Genomic DNA, 20,936 nt, shown 5'->3' on the forward strand with positions numbered 1-20,936 from the left:
CAATTTGATTGGATACTATGATTTAGTCACAAAAGAATTGGATGCAGGGAATAACTTTGATATTATATATTTGGATCTTAGAAAGGCTTTTGTTACTGTTGCACATGGAAGACTGCTGCACAAATTGGAGCAGTGTGGCATTGGTGGCAAATTGTTGCTATGGATAAAGGGATGGTTGAGTAGCAGAAGACAGAGAGTGGAATTAATGGACACTTCTCATCGTGGACTAATGTTATTAGTGGAGTCCCTCAGGGTTCAGTACTGGGTCCATTGTTGTTTTCTGTATTTATAAATAATATTGATGATGGTATATCAAGCTTAATGTCCAAGTTTGCAGACGATACAAAGGTTGGCAGGGTTGTTAAGGATGCTATTACGCTATGCTGCTGCAACAGGATCTGGAAAGGTTGAGCAGATGGGCTGAGAGGTGGCAAATGAAGTTTAACATTCACAAATGTAAAGTACTACATATGGGAAACAGCAACCCCAGAGCAATGTATCAACTCAGTGATACTACACTGACAGTGGTAGAGAATGAAAAGGACCTGGGGGTAATTGTGCAGGCAGATATGAAGTTCTCTGAGCAGTGCAGACGGGCTGCAAGAGTAGCTCATGGTGTATTGTCAATGATATATAGGAATTTTTCTAGCAGGGATAGGGAGGTGATTATTCCCTTGTATAAGGCAATGGTCGGGCTGCACCTTGAGTATTGTATACAGGTTTGGAGGCCTCATTTCAAGAAGGATGTAGAGCTGCTAGAATTAGTACAGAGAAGGGCAACAAGGTTAGTGAACGGAACGAAGGGTTGCTCTTATGAAGAAAGGCTTAAGTTTTGCAAATTACAGCGTCTGGAGACTAGGCACCGGCGAGGTGATCTGATAGAGGTGTACAAAGCCTTGAATGGTTTGAGCATGTTCAATGCTGATGGGATACTGCCTATTGCTCAGAATAATCACCTGAGAGGGCATAAATTCAAATTGAGGAAAGACAGATGTAGGATAGATGTGCAGAAATTTACCTTTACCCAGCGGGTAGTTGGTTGGTGGGACAGACTTCCATCCCTTGTTGTGAAAGTTGATAGCCTAAATAAATTTAAGGCTCAGCTGGACAGGTATTTCGAACGAACAGAGGGGTGAAGTGAAAGAGGTTTTTTTTTTTTTTTGGCTGATGCTGCATAAGCTTGCTTTCTTGCATCATATACCTCTACTAATGCTAATGCTAAATATAATCACAAAACTTTCCATAACTCTACTTGGAGAGTGCTTCCCAGCCAATTAAATTTTCTTCCAAACAAATTGTAAGAGCTACTGCTTCACGATCCTAGCACTGTATCATATTCCCTGAATAAGTTAGTTTATAATTATTGTTTAGCACCCCTAATTCATTGCACCCCTAATTCATTCTCTTGCTATTTTGATAGAAGAGAAAGAAAATTCTGCTTGCATTCTGCTATCCTTGATATGATATCAGAATAATCTGCTATTCTGATATCATATTAACCTATTTCTTCTTCTTCTAATTCCACTTCTTTGCTGTTTAAACTTCTTACACTGATGGTAACTCTCTTGATATTTGTTCCAATAGTATATTTAGTGCAGTGTATCCTGGTTAGCATTAGCATTAGCATTAGCAGAGGCATATGATGCAAGAAAGCAAGCTTACTCAGCATCAGCCAAAAAAAAAAAAAAAAAAAAAAAAAAACACCCACTCCCATTTCACCCCTCCGTTCGTTCGAAATACCTGTCCAGTTGAGCTTTAAATTGTTTAGGCTATCAACTTCAACAACAAGTGATGGAAGTCGGTTCCACCAACCAACCACCCGCTGGCCAAAGGCAAATTTCCGCACATCTATCCGACATCCGTCCTTCCTCAATTTGAATTTATGCCCTCTGAGGTGATTATTCTGAGAAAGATGAAGAATCCCATTGGCATTGAGCATGCTCAAACCATTCAAAGCCTTATACACCTCTATCAGATCACCTCGCCGGTGCCTAGTCTCCAGACTCTGTAATTTGCAAAACTTAAGCCTTTCTTCGTAAGAGCAACCCTTTGTTCCATTTACTAATCTTGTTGCCCTTCTCTGTACCCGTTCCAGCAGCTCTACATCCTTCTTGAAATGAGGCCTCCAGACCTGTATACAGTACTCAAGATGTGGCCTTACCATTGCCTTATACAAGGGAATAATCACCTCCTTATCCCTGCTAGAAAAATTCCTGTATATCATTGACAAGACACCATGCGCTACTCTTGCAGCTCGTCTGCACTGCTCAGAGAACTTCATATCTGCCTGCACAATTACCCCCAGGTCCTTTTCATTCTCCACCACTGTCAGTGTAGTACCGCAGAGTTGATACGTTGCTCTGGGGTTACTGTTTCCCATATGCAGCACTTTACATTTGTCGATGTTAAACCTCATTTGCCACCTCTCAGCCCATCTGTTCAACCTTTCCAGATCCTGTTGCAGCAGCATAGCGTCAGTATTGTCCTTAACGACCCTGCCAACCTTTGTATCATCTGCAAACTTGGACATTAAACTTGATATCCCATCATCAATATCATTCATAAACACCGAAAACAACAACGGACCCAACACTGAACCTTGAGGAACTCCACTAATAACATTAGTCCACGTTGAGCAGTGTCCATTGATTACCACTCTCTGTCTTCTGCCACTCAACCATCCCCTTATCCATAGCAGCAATTTGCCTCCAATGCCACACTGCTCCAATTTGTGCAGCAGTCTTCCATGTGCAACAGTATCAAAAGCCTTTCTAAGATCCAAATATATAATATCAAAGTTATTCCCTGCATCCAGTTCTTTTGTGACTACATCATAGTATCCAATCAAATTGGTCAGGCAAGACCTGCCCTTAACAAAACCATGCTGCGTCTGAGCTATAACTGAATTCTTGTCTAGATGATCCTGCAGTGCTTCTTTAACCAGTGCCTCCATTAATTTACCTGGAACAGAAGTTAAACTAACAGGTCTATAATTACTTGTGTCAGCCTTTGATCCTCCTTTGTGAATTGGGGTTACATTTGCACATCTCCAGTCTATGGGCACCTCCCCTGAGTCCAAAGAAGCTCTCATAATTATGGCTAGGGGTTTGCATACTTCCTTTGCTGCCTCCTTTAATATAACTGGATAGATCCCATCCACCCCAGGTGCCTTTTTTATGTTTATCCTCAACAATCTCTCCTCCACTTTCCTCTCAGTTATTACAAAATCATCCAGCTCACTGCCAATGTTTACTTTACCTACATCATTCTCCTTCCTGAATAACTCCTCATGCGTGAATGTAGATGCAAAATACTCGTTTAGATTGTTAGCCACCTGAGCAGGATCCTCAACTGTTGAACCATCAATATCCAGTGGACCAATCTGATTCATCCCTTTCCTTTTCGAGTTCAAGTATGTAAAAAACTCTTTTCTGTTTTTCTTTGCATCCTTTGCCAAGGATTTTTCATAGTCTGCCTTTGCCTGCCTAATCTCCTTTGTGACTTGGTTACAGACCAACTTATATCTATCATAGGCTTCCATGTCACCCATTAATTTGTATGTATCCCATGCATTTTTCTTCTCTGCCACATGTCTCATTAGCTCATCTGACAACCATTTAGGCCTAAACCTTGAACAATATTTCTTAGTTGGTATGTAAAGCCTGGTAGCCTCCAAGATTAGTTCCTTGAATGCTTCCCATTTTGAGTTTGCTGTTGGTAACATCATCAGTTGGTCCCACTGTATAGAATTTAAATACTGTCTCAGACCATCATAGTCGCCTTTACGAAAACAAAAACCCTTCCCTTTACCTCTGATGGTAGTTACCTCCTTGAGTAAATCCCACTTCAACACACTGTGATCACTGCCACCTAGTGGTTCATTTATCTGCAGGTTCTTAATGCATGAAGAATCACTACTGATAATCAGATCAAGAGTATTGCTCCCTCTTGTTGCCTCACGAACATGCTGATGTAGAAAACAATCATCCAATAAATCCACAAAAGCCTTGCTAGTGTGCGAGTGACCAACCCACAAATTCCAGTCAATATCTGGGAAATTAAAGTCCCCCATTATAAGACTCTCAGATTTACTGGCCCACTCTATTTCCCTGTACAATATCTTATTATACTCATCAGAGTCATTAGGCCTATAGCACACTCCTACTCTCAATTTTGATTTCCCTATGCTTATGTCGCACCAAACTGACTCGACACTGCCCTGTCCATCGATGTCGACTGGCTTCACTTCCTTGGACTTTATGTGTTTCTTAATTAATAGCATAACCCCTCCTCCCCTCCTGTCCTGTCTATCCTTTCTATACACATTGTATTCCCCAAATTCCAGTTCCGCATTACTTATATCTGTGTGACACCACGTCTCTGATATCCCAACAATATCTGCCTTTGATGTTTTGAGCAATACCTCAAATTCATCAAATTTATTTACCAAACTCCTAGCATTGGTGTACACGCAGGTATACATGCACCTGTTTCTATTCTTAGCTACCCTAACACAACCCATGTGTTTACTTGTACCGCAATGACTACCAGCAGTCTCTGAAATATCCTGCATCTTGTTTTTCAGACTTCTGCTCATTTGAATAGAAGCAGTGCAAGAATCACTTCCACCTCTGCCAGTGGCTACTGTTAATCTATTAGTCCTTGTATCCCCCCCAACTAGCAGTTTTCCGACCCACCTAACACTGCCTCGACAGCATCAGCAAAAATTCTTGCACCCTTTCTATTTAAGTGTATCCCATCCCTGTAGAAGCAATCTCTCCTGTTAACAAGTACAGTCCAGGCTGAAAAAAATTCTACCCCTTGAGCCTTGCACAATCCCTCCAGGGCCGAATTGATCGACAAGGCTCTCATCATATACTCCCTCCTATCGTGTCTGGGCAGAATTGCAGACACTTTCAAGTTCAACCCTAATTCACGGCTTTTTTTCAACAGTGACCTGTACTTGCTAAGTAATTCCGCCGGTCTCCTACTCTTAATATCATTAGTGCCAACGTGTACAACTATATCACCTTTTGTGCCCTTAAAAGATGATATCCGCTCTACAACGTCATCAACCTTTGCCCCTGGCAGACATACCCTGGTCCTATTCCACCTATCGTTTTTACAAAGTATGTTCCCCGTTTCCCTGACAATAGAGTCACCAACAACTACTAGTTCCTGTGGGACCAGCGCATTCTGCCTAGGGGGCTGCTTCTATGTTGCCTGATGACCAAGTGCAAGCTCTGGCGTTGATGTGGGCAGCTGAGAGCTTGATGGGCCCCTCAATTTATTTCCTTCGAGGGCATCCACCCTGTCCTTCAAGCTCTCATAAAGGCCCATAACAACGCTGAGTTGTCGCCTGATTTCCTTGCACTCCTTACATCGTGCACACACAAAGACATCCCCCTTGGCAGTATCATGTCCCGTACCCGACTGCTCCGCAAACATCAAGCAAACAGTGCATTTTAATAGACTGTGATTCAGAGGGCAACTGCCCCCCTCAGTTCTCCCCTGAACCACAGCACTCCCATTAGCTTGAGCCTTTTGCTTTGCTGCTCTGGTCAGAGTCATGATTCCGATTTAATTCAATAAAATTCAAAACAAAAATTAAATCCTTAAGTTATATCCCAAAACAGTTATGTTATATATATTTTTTTTTCGGTATCTAGTGTTTTCTACGAGTTCCCTTTATACAACTTCCGTATCACGTGTACCACTATAGTTATGTATTAATTATTTGTTACGATTAAGTCGTTATATATATATATATAGAGTTAAAAGTACAATTTAATTGACAATAAAGTTTATCAAGATTAATAGATTTACTGATTAATTGACAATATTATATTATGCACTATACGACACTAAGCTTATGCTATCGTGTAAAAATGGCGGGAATCACGAACGGTATTTCTACGGACTCGTAAGTATTGATTAGCTTCCAAATCTCGCTATCTCAATTTAGAATAAACTAAGGATCCTGACTAGGTCTATAATCTACTTATAGATGATAATTTGATATAACAGTTGGTTAATAAATCGACTAAATTTGGTTAAAAAAAAATTTGGTTTGTGACACGTGGATTTGATACCGTTACCGATACTAAGTAATATCTACGAAATCTCTGTCTAAGTTAAACTTTAAACTAAGTATCGTAACTAGGAATATAAAGCTACTCTAGAAAATAAGTTAATATGACAATTTAAACTAATAAAGCAGAAAATAAATCAGGAAAAACTTCTCTGTTTGAAGAGCTTTAAGGAGCAATGTCCGCACAGGCTAACCTCGCACCCAGACTGGTTCCCTGACAAGTGCAGCAGGAACCTTGTTTTCCAAAGTGACAGCATAAGCCTCAGGCTTTCTTGCATCATATGGATAATAATAATAATAATAATAATAATAATAATAATAATAATAATAATCACAATCACAGTTGGTATGAGTCTCAATTTTTTCACTCTACTATAATGATAAGGTTTCATCCTATAACTTATCCAATTTAATTGGCTTAGTCCTATATTGGCAGCCACATCAACAGATACAAATGTCTCCTCCTAGTTTGATAGCATCAGGCCCTTCAATAACACAATTAATAAAAAAGATTTAAAATAATTTAGTGAAAACAGTTATGCAAAAAATAAAAAAAAAAATTCAAAACAACATGAGTTGGCAATTGCAATATACTATATATATTTATATACCGGGTGATTATAAAGTACGTTTCCATATTCGGGAGACCCTAGAGTCAAAATGGTTAGAGTTAGCACTGTGAAAATCAGTAGGTATGTTGAAGCGATCTGTAGAAGAAAAAAATTAGTTCAAATTTCCGCCACCAGGCGGAAAACGGTGCTGCACATATTAGCATTAGTAGCGGCATATGATGCAAGAAAGCAAGCAGCATCAGCCAAAAAAAAAAAAAAAACTTCCACTTCACCCCTCCATTCGTTCGAAATACCTGTCCAGCTGAGCCTTAAATTTATTTAGGTTATCAACTTCCACAGCAAGGGATGGAAGTCTGTTCCACCAACCAACTACCACCAGCTAAAGGCAAATTTCCAGACATCTATCCTACATCTGTCTTTCCTCAATTTGAATTTATGCCCTCTCAGGTGATTATTCTGAGCAAGAGGCAGAATCCCATCAGCACTGAGCATGCTCAAACCATTCAAGACTTTATACACCTCTATCAGATCACCTTGCCGGTGCCTAGTCTCCAGACACTGTAATTTGCAAAACTTAAGCTTTTCTTCGTAAGAGCAACCCTTTGTTCCATTCACTAACCTTGTTGCCCTTCTCTGTACTTGTTCCAGCAGCTCTGGAACGAGTTAAAAAAACCCCAACAATGTGGCCTTATACAAGTGAATAATCACCTAATTATCCCTGCTAGAAAAATTCCTGTATATCATTGATAAGACACCATGAGCTACTCTTGCAGCCCGTCTGCACTGCTCAGAGAACTTCATATCTGCCTGCACAATTACCCCCAGGTCCTTTTCATTCTCTACCACTGTCAGTTTAGTACCACAGAGTTGATACTTTGCTCTGGGGTTGCTGTTTCCCCATATGTAGTACTTTACATTTGTCAATGTTAAACTTCATTTGTCACCTTTCAACCCATCTGCTCAAACTTTCCAGATCCTGTTTCAGCAACATAGCGTGAGTAGTGTCCTTAACAACCCTGCCACCTTTTGTATCATCTGCAAACTTAGACATTAAGCTTGATATACCATCATCAATATTATTTATAAATACAGAAAACAATAATGGACCCAATACTGAACCCTGAGGGACTCCACTGATAACATTAGTCCACGATGAGCAGTGTCCATTGATTACCATTCTCTGTCTTCTTCCCCTCAACCACCCCTTTATCCATAGCAGCAATTTGCCTCCAATGCCACACTGCTCCAATTTGTGCAGCAGTCTTCCATCTGTAACAGTATCAAAAGCCTTTCTAAGATCCAAGTATATAATATCACAGTTATTCCCTGCATCCAGTTATTTTGTGACTGCATCATAGTATCCAATCAAATTGGTCAGGCAAAACCATGCTGTGTCCGAGCTATAACTGAAGTCTTGTCTAGATGATCCTGCAGTGCTTCTTTAACCAGTGCCTCCATAAATTTTCCTGGAACAGAAGTTAATCTCACAGGTCTATAATTATTTGTGTCAGCCTTTGATCCTCCTTTGTGAATTGGGGTCACATTTGCACATCTCCAGTCTATGGGTACCTCCCCTGAATCCAAGGAAGCTCTCATAATTATGGCTAAGGGTTTGCTTACTTCCTTTGCTGCCTCCTTTAATATAACTGGATAGATCCAATCTACCCCAGGTGCCTTTCTTGTGTTTATCTTCAACAATTTCTCCTCCACTTTACTCTCAGTTATTATAAGATTATCTAGCTTACTGCCAGAGTTGAATACACCTCTGACATTCCCCTCACTGAATAACTTCTCATGTGTGAATATCGATGCAAAATATTCATTTAGTTTGTTAGCTACCTGAGCAGGATCATCAACAGTTGAACCGTCGATATCAAGTAGATCAATCTGATCCCTTCCTTCTAGAGTTTACATAAGTAAAGAACTCTTTGCTGTTTTTCTTTGCATCCCTTGCGAAAGATTTCTCGTAATCTGCCTTGGCCTGCCTAACCTCCTTTGTAACTTGGTTACAGATCAACTTATATCTATCATAGGCTTCTGTGTCACGTGTTAATTTATATGTATCCCAAGAATTTTTCTTCTCTGCCATATGTCTCATTAGTTCATCTGACATCCATTTAGGCCTAAACCTTGAACAATATTTCTTAGTTGGTAGGTAAAACCTAGTAGATTCTAAGATAATTTCTTTGAATGCTTCCCATTTTAAATTTGCTGTTGGTAACATCATCAGTTGGTCCCAATGAATAGAATTTAAATACTGTCTCAGACCATCGTAGTCACCTTTACGAAACAATAACCCTTCCCTTTACCCCTGATGGTAATTACCTCTTTGAGTAAATCCCACTTCAGCACACTGTGATCACTGCCACCTAGTGGTTCCTCTATCTGCAGATTCTTAATGCATGAAGAATCACAACTGATAATCAAATCAAGAGTATTACTCCCTCTAGTTGCATCCCGAGCATGCTGATTTAGAAAACAATTATCCAATAAACCTACAAAAGTCTTGCTAGTGTGTGAGTGACCAACCCACAAATTCCAGTCAATATCTGGGAAATTAAAATCCCCCATTATAAGACTCTCTGATTTACTGGCCCACTCTATTTCCCTGTAGTGTTTCTTATTATACTCATCAGAGTCATTAGGCCTATAGCACACTCCTACTCTCAATTTTGATCTCCCAATGCTTATGTCACACCAAACTGACTTGACCTGCACTGTCCAGCGATGTTGACTGGCTTCACTTCCTTGGATTTTATGTGTTTCTTAACTAATAGCATAACCCCTCCTCCCTTCCTATCCTGTCTATCCTTTCTGTAGACGTGGTACTCCCCAAATTCCAGTTCTGCATTACTTATATCTGTGTGACACCACGTCTCTGATATCCCAACAATATCCGCCTTTGATGCTTTGAGCAATACCTCAAATTCATCAAATTTATTTACCAAACTCCTAGCATTGGTGTACACGCAAGTATACATGCACCTGTTCTTTTTCTTAGCTACCCTAACGCAACCCATGTGTTTACTTGTACCGCAATGACTCCCAGCAGTCTCTAAAATATCCCGCATCTTATTTTCCAAGCTGCTGCTCATTCCAATAGAAGCAGTGCAAGAATCACTTTCACCTCTGCCCGTGGCTACTGTTAATCTATTAGTCCTTGTAACCCCCCCCAATCTAGCAGTTTTCCGACCCACCTAACACTGCCTCGATAGCATCAGCAAACATTCTTGCACCCTTTCTATTTAAGTGTATCCCATCCCTGTAGAAGCAGACTCTCCTGTTAACAAGTACAGACCAAGCTGAAAAAAATTCTACCCCTTAAGCCTTGCACAATCTTTCCACGGCCGAATTGATCGACAAGGTTCTCATCATATACTGCCTCCTATCGTGTCTGGGCCGAATTGCAGAGACTTTCAAATTAACCCTAATTCTCGGCTTTTTTTCAACAGTGACCTGTGTAAAACTATGCAAAAGTGACATATGTAAAAGTTATCATTTACTTCAAGACACACTGATTATGCAAATGACATCCTATTAGATAAAAGAAGAAAGAGCAATGCTACTGTCGATAACCATTAACTTTTACAAAAAAGAATGTGCTTTTTTTAGTACACTGTTCTACCAGAATAATATTAACGCTAATGCAACACTACATGAATATCAGAAACTTAAAGGTTTGCATAAAGGATCTATGACATCAGTGGGGCTTCAAAAACTAATAAAGATTTTTTGAAATGACTGACCAGGGAGTTAGGTGTAATTCCAATCAGGGGATGACCACGTATCAGAATGGAGGTAGTGGATGAAATGGTGGTTGCAATGGTCAGAATGTGAAACATTACCAGTCAGTAGTGCCAGAGGTGTGTAAAGAGACTTGAACCTTCCTTGGTCCACTGGATATAAAGTGCTCGAATAATTTTACGCTGGTTCCCGTAAAAGATTCACATAGTGCAAGAACTAAAGTCGTAAAGTCTTGTGATCAGCAATAACGAATAGACTTTTCTCTAGGATTTCTGGCTCGTATGGAACATAGCATTAGCATTAACATTAGTAGAGGCATATGATGCAAGAAAGCAAGCCTATGCAGCATCAACCAAAAAAAAAAAAAAAAAAAACCGCTCCCATTTAATCCCTCCGTTCATTCCGAATACCCATCCAGCTCAGCCTTAAATTTATTTAGGCTATCAACTTCCACAACAAAAGATGAAAGTCTGTTCCACCAATCAACTACCCGCTGGCTAAAGTCAAACTTCTGCACATCTATCCTACACATCTATCTTTCCTCAATTTGAATTTATGCCCTCTCAGGGGTGATTATTCTGAGCAAGAGGAAGAATCCCATCAGCAATGAGCATGCTCAAACCATTCAAGGCTTTATACACCTCAATCAGATCACCTCGTAGGTGCCCAGTCTCCAGACACTGCAATCTGCAAAACTTAAGCCTTTCTTCGTAAGAGCAACCCTTCGTTTCATTCACTAATCTTGATGCCCCTCTCTGTACTCGTTCCAACAGCTCTACATCCTTCTTAAAATGAGGCCTCCAGACCTGTATACAGTACTCAAGGTGTGGCCTGACCATTGCCTTATACAAGGGGATAATCACTTCCTTATCCCTGCTAGAAAAATTCCTGTATATCATTGATAAGACACCATGAGCTACTCTTGCAGCTCGTCTGCACTGCTCAGAAAACTTCATATCTGCCTGCACAATTACCCCCAGGTCCTTTTCATTCTCTACCACTGTCAACTTGATGATATATGGGCTCAAATGATCTTGTGGTCTGATGAGGCACATTTCACTCTTCATGGAGCTGTAAATGCACAAAACTGCCGAATATGGGGAGTTTCTCGTCCATCTACTGTGCATGAAAGACCACTACAAAGTCCATACATTACAGTATGGTTTGGATTCACAGCAAAGTTTATAATCAGACCATTTTTCTTTGAAGAGTCTACACCTCATGGCCCCATAAGGTGTATGGTAACTAGTGCATGGTACTGTGCTCTTCTAAGATATCACATTATTCCCACTCTGCAAAAAAGGCGATGCTTGGAGACTGTAGTGTTAATACAAGATGGTGCCTCCCCACCTAGGTCAACAAGTGACGGAACTGCTCCATTCAACATTCGGAAATGATCGCATCATTTCTAGAGACGTTCCACAGTTCTAGTTAGCCCGATCACCAGTTCTCAATACCTGTGATTTCTGGCTATGGGGGATATCTGAAAGAAAGAGTTTACTGTGGCAGCATACAGATGCTTGTTGATTTGAAAGCAAGCATTAAACAACATGTAGTCAACATCCCCAATGAGATGCTATGCGAAACGGAGGATTGCTATGCATCCTCCGTTTTCAGAATGTCATCTCAAATGAAGGAAAACACATAGAACAATATCTGCAGGTTTTTCTAAGTTCTGATATTTAAATCTAATTGTAAGTTAAGTATTCCATCTCATGTTTACAGTGCCAATTTCTCCCCTGGTGGCAGAAATTTGAACTAATTTTTTTTCTTCTACAAATCGCTTCCCCATACACTAAATGACATACCCACCAATTTTCACAGTGCTATCTCTAACCGTTTTGGCACTGGGGTCTCCTGAATAGAGAAACTTATTTTATAACCACCCAGTACAGGCAGTTCTCGCTTTACGAGTTTTCGCTTCATGAGTTCTCGGGTTTACGAGTTTTTTTTTTCTCAAGTATCAAGTATCAACAAAATCGAAAATATGAACATTAATTGCAAAAAATGAATGTTAAACATTCATAAATAACGCATTTCAAACCACATGCATAGCTCCTACAATACAGTGTACCCAGATTTAGAATATTAATCCATTCCAGAGACACCATCGTATCTTTAAAATATCGTAATGTGAACCCAATAACACAGTTTTTTTGGTTCTGGTAATTAGTTTCAAGATCTCAGAAGTTGAAATTTTTGCTGTATAACTAAGCTATTTATCTCCCTAAAATGTCATTTTTAAGGTCATGAGCGTGACCTTAAGGCCATATAAAAGGTCATGAGCTTGGTTTGTAAATTGTATTAGTTACCAATTCAAATCATTAAAATGCACTACACTTTCATCGTTATCATATGTTCCGTTATAAGAATCAATTTTAAATGCCTTTGTGATATTTTTTCAAATCACATTTCTGGAGGTCACGACCATAAAACAATAAAAATAATTTGCACTTTCCAGTTTATTGTGCTTTTCTGTTACTGCAAGCAGTTATAAATGGGTAGTAAACTCGATATTCTTGCATTTGCAAAAATACTGATAGCTGGAATTGTTAGGGTTTTTAAGTTATTATGGTGAAATGTGTTTGCCCTTTACTGAAATCGTCAATCGTATAAAAACAAATAAACTTTCAGAATCTTCTCTTCATTCCTTTTTTTTTTAAGCTTCGTAAACTTTTTATTCCACGTGAATCATGTTAGTTGCAATTTGTGTGTGCCGTTAAAAAATGCTTATGCATGCAATCATGAAATTTATAATTAAAAGAGAAGATTATCTTGGAAACAAATGCCTCTTGAAAATTTCTGAAGACAATTTCTTGTGCAACAAACCAACAAGTGCTGAGCCAATAATGAATGATCAACGAGTGTGCATTTAGTCAATGATGATAAAGAATAAACATTCTTTAACATTTGTAAGTCGTAAATAATTTCTCTATTATTATAATTTGCTTGATTTTACAGGCTACGTTTTCATTTCTTTGGATAAATCAATCATTGTTTAAACATAAACTAATTAGCTAACTAATTTCATTGTTGAGAACATAACCCCTATTTTTAACCTAATGTCTATGTGAAATAAATTCCCGCTTTACAAGTTTTCGCTTTACGAGCATACGCTAGGAATGAATTAACTCGTAAAGTCGAGAACTACCTGTATATATATTTAACAAAATTTTTAAAATTATAATTTCATGATTATAAATCTTGATTACTGTACTACTTACCTTATAATCAATGCCATCAAGAGTCCTAACAATTACAGAATCATTGTCTTGAATAATTTGTACTACTGGATTGGCAAGTTTCACAACATCTAAAATATTAAATTATACAGCATTACTAGCTATTTTAAGATAGTAAAACAGAAAACTTGTATTCATCCATTATTTGGATCATTCTTACATACTTAGTACTACAGCAATAAATGTGATCTGCAACTGCACAAATATCACATGAGCTCCTGAAGCAATTGCCCTCCTGCAATCTCTTACTACACTAGGGTATACTTTCCACATGATTTCAAATTCCTTTATTTCTGTAGTGACTGCATTGCTGATCCAAATACAACAAAAATATATATATATATACATATATTAAATATCTACATTCAGTGTCAAAAAAAATTCCCCCAAGCAAGAAGTGATGATGATTCATCTGAGCTTTGGTACATAAATAGATAATTGTAAAGAAAAAAAATTATCAAAACATCAAATAAAGATCTTTATTCAGATTTTTATTTTATGTTTTGGCAAAATCAACTCCCTCTGGCAGAAACACAAGCCAAGATGCATATCTTGGCAAATAAGTCAAAAACGTTCACAATAACATCTTAAGTAATTTCCTCCACAAGTGGGTTAGCAATTCCTTTAAAAGTGCTATTGTTTGATGCTGTCTGAAGACTTATTCTAAGTTGCCATTTCACCATGTCCCAACATGCCATTAGGAGAAAAATCAAGAGATAAGTCAGGGAAGCATATATGCAATGTAGAGAAACTGGTCAGGCCTGGCTGTGGTTCCAATATCAAACAGTAATGTATGTATGTATTATTAGAATATTCATATAGTGAGATGGAGTCCATATACTGCCAGAGAAAATGTGAGTGCTGTGCTTTACTGCAATAGAACAGTTGCATAGTCGCAGTGAAGTTGTAAACTCCTCTTAGAATATAAACAGAAATTTATCTATTGTCAGATTGGCATTGGGCATTGTTTTTAACTGGTATTCATTCAAAGGTTATGTAACTGTTAGAGAAATAACAAAAGGATAGATCAGAGTACAGTTTTAGCATAATTCTGACCAGTGAGATTACCTTAAACAAACATCTAATGATCAGTTACATCTGAAGCATACCCAATAGGAGACAAATCAAGAAACCTGACAGGTCAGGGAAGCATATCAGAAATGCCTCATATTTCTTGTGTTTAATTTGTATACCCTCGTTGAATACAGGTAAATACGTCTTTCCACACGTGAATCTTTTCTCTGCCACTCCCCAACAAGAACCTTCTGGCCCAGGGACTCACATCTGGTGAGTATGGGCTTGGCACACCCAGGGTCCTGAGCTGGATATCATCATTCTTCTCTTTCTTGTTAATTCCTTTCTACTTCTCTCTCTCTCTCTCTCTCTCTCTCTCATTTTATTTGTCTAGTGCAGCATAAGCCTCAGGCTTCCTTGCACCATACGGCTAATAATAATATAATATAATATTACATCATTAAAAACAATCCATTGCTATTCCCATTCCAGTTAGCTCCATCTCTGCACCACTTAAACTATTATATACAATGAAAGATGGTGAGAATGAATCAATGAAATGGATAATATGAAAGCCATTCTACCTCTGCCAGTCATCTACTAATGATAATACTGCTTCTTGATAATCAATGTCTCAAAGATGAATTAACATCATCACCAATCTGCCTTGGAGAGTCAGATCTGCTCATAGCCTGCTAGAGAATTATCTAGCCCATGATATTCTGATTTTTCTCTGAACATTCTATAACGTAAAAATGGCTATGGGAAACTGTTTTGCTATCCACTGGTGCTAGCGCCAACTAAATGTCCCAGGATCTTATCCAGTATAATCTGAAATTTCACAGATGTAGCTCATCCAACCTCAACATAGCCTGACTATATAACCCCATTCGAGCTCATTGGTTTAAGCATGTGTCATTCATACATCTTTTATACATGGTCTGGGCATTGTAAAAACTTTTCTGAAAAACCAACTCAGCAGTATTTGGTCTTATTTACTAAATAACAGAATTCATCACACTAACTACTGTGGCTCCATATCTTGCTGTGTTTCATTTCTTACAGCCTATTTGATCATTTTCATATATAATCGCAATGTACTAATGCAAATTTTCACAGTTCCATAACTTTTTTAATGTAGAGAAGGTTTTGTGAGACTAAGTGTATTATAATTACCTCATCACAAATTTTAGTATTCCTTCAGAATGGTCTTAACTTTCAATCTGCATCACTGATTATGTTTATGTGAAATCACTGAGCTGTAGGTTGGTGTCTACAGCTCAATCATAAACAGTGATGCAAGAAAGCATGCTTATACAGCATTAGCCAACAAAAAAAAAACAAAAAAACTTACCATTTCACCCATCCATTCGCTTCAAAAGTTTGTCCAGTTCTTCCTTGAATTTATCTAAGCTATCAACTTCCACAACGACAAATGGAAGTTTGTTCCAGTGATCAACTGCCTGCTGGCTGAAGGAAAATTTGAGCTTGCTCAAACCATTCAAGACCTTATACACCTCAATCAGATCACCACACAGATGCCCAGTCTCCAGACATTGTAATTTGTAGAACTTAAGAACATTTTCTGTGTTTCTCTGTATTTTCATGTATATCAAGCAATGCTTATTTAATTCTTGTCCAATAGTAAGCGTAGTTGGCATATTGCTATAATGCAATTACATTTTTTATAAATAGTACAGAGCTATTGAAAACCCCACACTAGTGACATAATATAAATTATATTAAAGTTTGATTGAAATAAATGACAAAAGAAAATGCAAATCATGAAAGGACTAGCCTTCCATTATTTGCATGAATTCAATCTTTATTTTTAATAGTGCAAATTTAGTATATATAGAAATAGGTTTTTTTTTTTTTTTTTTTTAGGAGCATTAGCAACTAAGGCCATATTGCTCCGGGATATGCGGTGCTCATTCCCTGACCTTTCCGCATCCTCCGTATTTGGTGGTGACGGACTTGAACCCCGGTCCATATAGAAATAGGAGAAATATAAAGGTAGTTCTTTATCAAACCAAAGTCTAATGTCACTTATTTCTTCTTTTGAACTGGAATCAATGTACATGTGATCATTCTTTACTTGTGATTATATACATATAAATCACTTATAATATTAAATAAATAAATTTTCTGATTGAACTCCAGGACAATCGCAATGAGATTTACAGTAGTTCCAATGCAATAACAAAAGGGAAAGCAAGACTACATATAATTTTATTTTCTTGAACAGAGTCACCTATACAATTAGGGCTATTCAAAGAAATCAATTTACCATAATTTTTATACAAATATATGATAATATTTCAATATTTTTTCCCAATGTCTGGTGATCTTGTTCTACTTTTTTAATTGTCAATTTTAAATTGTAGCATTTCAATAAATTAACTTAATTTATATCATGTGGTACATGTCTGTTTTTTTGTCTGTAGTTTACAATGATCTTCACAATTTTAATCTTTACAATGATAAACTACATATCATTTTCTTTTCAAATAATTAAGAAATAATTACTACAAAAAGACATTCTCATTTACCTCTACCAAGTTTTTCTGCCAACTTTTCGCTTATTTGTTGAGATCCTCCAACAAGTTTCCTTTCCTTTAGAAAACAAGAGTAAATAAACTATCACCAAAACAATTTATACTTTACTACAGTAATATGAAATATTTCTTATTTATTATTATATCCAGGAAAATCACAGCAACTGTAAAACTAACATACACCAACTAACAATCAGTAAATTTCTAGCAGCTAAACGTTTCTAGAAATTTACTAGTTGGTAGTAAAACTATAACTATAAAAATTATCTATTCTCAAAAATTACCTATTCTCAAAAAATGCAAAGAAAATTAGCACAACAATTAATAAGTATAACAAAATTTTACTTACCTGACCACCATTTGTAGTTGAAAATATTCTTTTTACTCCTCCACACTGCTTAATATACCACAAAAACCACAGGAGCGATGCTTCATGGGGCTCAGAGGTAACATTTACATTGATAAATAATTTCATAATGGAATGGGCAGTCCTAAACATTAAAAAATAATTCATGTGAACATCAAAAATTAAAGGATTTGTAAACCATACCTCAGTTTCTTTTAATGAATACTATAGTATCAATGTACTCTATTATTTAGTTAACTGGTATCTATAAAAATATCAGGGTAAGAAAACCACTTGATTTCTTCTGTATGAATCAAATTATTAAAACCAAAACAGAACATGATCAGCTGCTTTATGATTTAACCAGTAGTATGCATGCATGTGGGTAGTGCACACAGGCAATGAGTATATTAGTTGAGTGATTTAATGCTCTGACAACAACTTAAATCCCTAGTATAATTATGTAACTAAGTATGGACAAAGGGACAGTTAGAAAGATAAAGATGTTATCTTTACAAAAGTGAAAACCAACTGATCAAGATTATTGAGATAAATTAACTTTCTGATCATTTTAGATGGCCATAAATACATGCAGTTTTGCAGTAGTGATTGGATAGTGTACACTGACACATTCTTTGAAGATTCAATGCGATTGGCAGGTTTATGGCCCCATCCGAATTGCTTATCATTAGCATTAGTAGAGGCATACGATGCAAGAAAGCAAGCTTATGCACCATCAGCCAGAAAAAAAAAAAAAACCCACCCATTAGACTCATCTATTCACTCCAAATGCTTATCCAGCTCAGCCTTAAATTTATTTAAGCTATCAACTTCCACAACAAGAGATGACAGTCTGTTCCAGCAATCAACTACCTGCTGGCTAAAGGCAAATTTCTGCACATCTATTCTACAACTGTCTTTCCTCAGTTTGAATTTATGGCCCCCTCGGGTTCTTAATCTGAGAAAGAGGAAGAATCCCATCAGCACTGAGCTTGTTCAACCCGTTCAAGTCCTTATACACCTCAATCAGATCACCTTGCAGGTGCCTAGTCTCCAGATGCTGCAACTTGCAGAACTTAAGCTTATCTTGGTAAGAGCACCCCTTTGTTCCCCCTCATGAATCTTGTTGCCCTTCTTTGTACTTGTCCTAGCAACTCTACATCTTTCCTAAAATGAGGCCTCCAGACCTGTACACAGTACTCAAGATGTGTCCTGACCATTGCCGTGTACAACAGTATAATCACCTCCTTGTCCCTGCTACAATGCTGTATAGGAATTTTGCTATACAATGATTATAGCAAAATTCCTATACATGACAAGATTCCATGACTTGCTCTGGCAGCCTGTCTGCACTGCTCAGCAAACTTCATATCTGACTGCACAATTACCCCTTTTTCACTCTCCACTTCCCTGAGTGTAGTACCACACAGTTGGTACATTTCTCTTGGGTTACTGCTACCCTTATGCAGTAGTTTGCATTTGTCAATGTTAAACTTCAGTTGCCACTTCTCAGCCCATTTGCCCAACTTATTTAGAACCATTTACAGTAGCATACTGTCTTTACTGTCATTAACAACCCTGCCAATCTTTGTATCATCTGCAAACTTGGACATTAAGCCTGATACACCCTCATCAATATCGTTGATAAATTCACATCATGGACATTATCTCCCAAGTAATTATGCAGTTTAAAATAATTGCCAGAATAATAACAGCCTGAGGCTCACGTAAGATCTCTGGACCAGATTGGCAGGTTTATGGCCGTAGCAGCTTCCAACAATTTTGGCCCCATCTCAATTGCTCATCATGTCATGGCTATTAGTCAATAATTCAAATTTGCTGTTGGCCCAGTCCTTCCTCAACTTCTGCCTAAAAATGAATTTCTTATTGTTCCAAACCATAACTTCAAAGATAGAGACTTAGCATTAGTAGAGGCATATAATACAAGAAAGCAGGCTTATACAACATCAGCCAAAAAAAAGACGCTTCCCATTTTACCTATCCATTCACTCCAAAAGTTTGTCTAAAATAAATTCTTCCTTAAATTTATTTAAGCTATCAACTGCCACAACAACAGATGGAAGTTTGTTCCAGCAATCAACCACCCGCTGGCTAAAGGCAAATTTATGCACATCAATTCTGCAACTGTTGTTCCTCAATTTCAATTTATGTTGCCTCTGGAGCATAATCTGAGCAAGTGTAAGAATCCCATCAGCATTGAGCATGCTCAAAACATTCAAGCTCTTAAACACCTCAATCACATCACCTCGTAGGTGCCTAATCTCCAGATGCTATAATTTGCAGAACTTAAGCCTTCCTTGGTAAGAACAACCCATTGTTCTCATCACCAATCTCAATGCCCTTATCTGTACTCATTCCAGCAGCTCCTTCCTACATCCTTCCTAAAATGAGGACTCCAGACCTGTTTGCAGTATTCAAGATGTGGCCTGACCATTGTCTTATACAAAGAGATAATCACCTCCTTATCCCTGCTAACAAAGTTCCTGTATATCATTGACAAGATCCCATGACCTGTTCTGGCAGCCTGACTGAACTGCTCAGTAAACTCCCAGGTCCTTTTCATTTTCCACTACCCTCAGTGCAGTACTGCACAGTTGGTAAGTTACTCTGGGGTTACTGCTACCTATATGCAGAACTTGGCATTTGTCAATGTTAAACTTCAGTTGCCGCTTCCCAGCCCATCTTTCCAGCTTTTCTATATCCTGTTGCAGTAGCATATCATCATTACTGTCATTAACAACCCTGCCAACCTTCATATCGTCAGAAAACTTGGACATTAAGCCTCATATACCCTCATAAATATCATTGATAAATACAGAAAACAATGATGGTCTGAACACCAAACTCTGGGAGTATCCACTAATAACATTGGTCCATGAAGAGCAGTGTCCATTAATTACCACTCTCTGTTTTCTCCCACTCAGCCATTCTTTTATCCATAGCAGCAACTTGCCCTTAATGCCATAGTGCTCCAATTTGTACAGCAGACTTTATGTGCAACAGGGCTTTTATATGTAAAAGCTTTCTGAAATCCAAGTATATGATATAAAAATTATTTTTTTTATCCAGTTCCTTTGTGACCACATCATAGTATCCAATCAAATTGATCAGACAAAACTTCCCCTTAACAAACCCATACTGTGTCTGAGATATAACTGCAGTTTTGTCTAGATGCTCCTGCAATGCTTCTTTAACCAGTGACTCCATTATTTTGTCCCTAGAACAGAATTAAACTTACAGCTCTGTAATTACTCATATCACCTTTTGATCCCCCCTTTGCAAATTAGGGATACATTTGAATGTTTCCAGTCCATAGAGACCTTTCCTGAATACACAGATGCTCTCATA

At 37.9% G+C, this 20,936-nt stretch overlaps 1 protein-coding gene across 1 annotated transcript in view; it reads right to left on the reverse strand.

Annotated features, from left to right (window-relative positions):
* Positions 1-20,936, reverse strand: part of LOC150080177 (amine oxidase [flavin-containing]-like) — a 139,174-nt gene that overhangs the window by 76,381 nt on the left and 41,857 nt on the right. Inside the window, exons 6-8 of the mRNA XM_090381966.1 lie at positions 17,571-17,712; positions 17,216-17,279; positions 13,632-13,720 (exon numbers count right to left, since the gene is read on the reverse strand). Coding sequence (XP_090238092.1) covers positions 13,632-13,720; positions 17,216-17,279; positions 17,571-17,712 — 295 coding nt within the window. The remainder of the gene's footprint in view (positions 1-13,631; positions 13,721-17,215; positions 17,280-17,570; positions 17,713-20,936) is intronic.

Source organism: Mastigoproctus giganteus, chromosome 9 (assembly GCF_048544385.1).
Source record: "Mastigoproctus giganteus isolate SK-2022 chromosome 9, ASM4854438v1, whole genome shotgun sequence".
NCBI lineage: Eukaryota > Metazoa > Arthropoda > Arachnida > Uropygi > Thelyphonidae > Mastigoproctus > Mastigoproctus giganteus.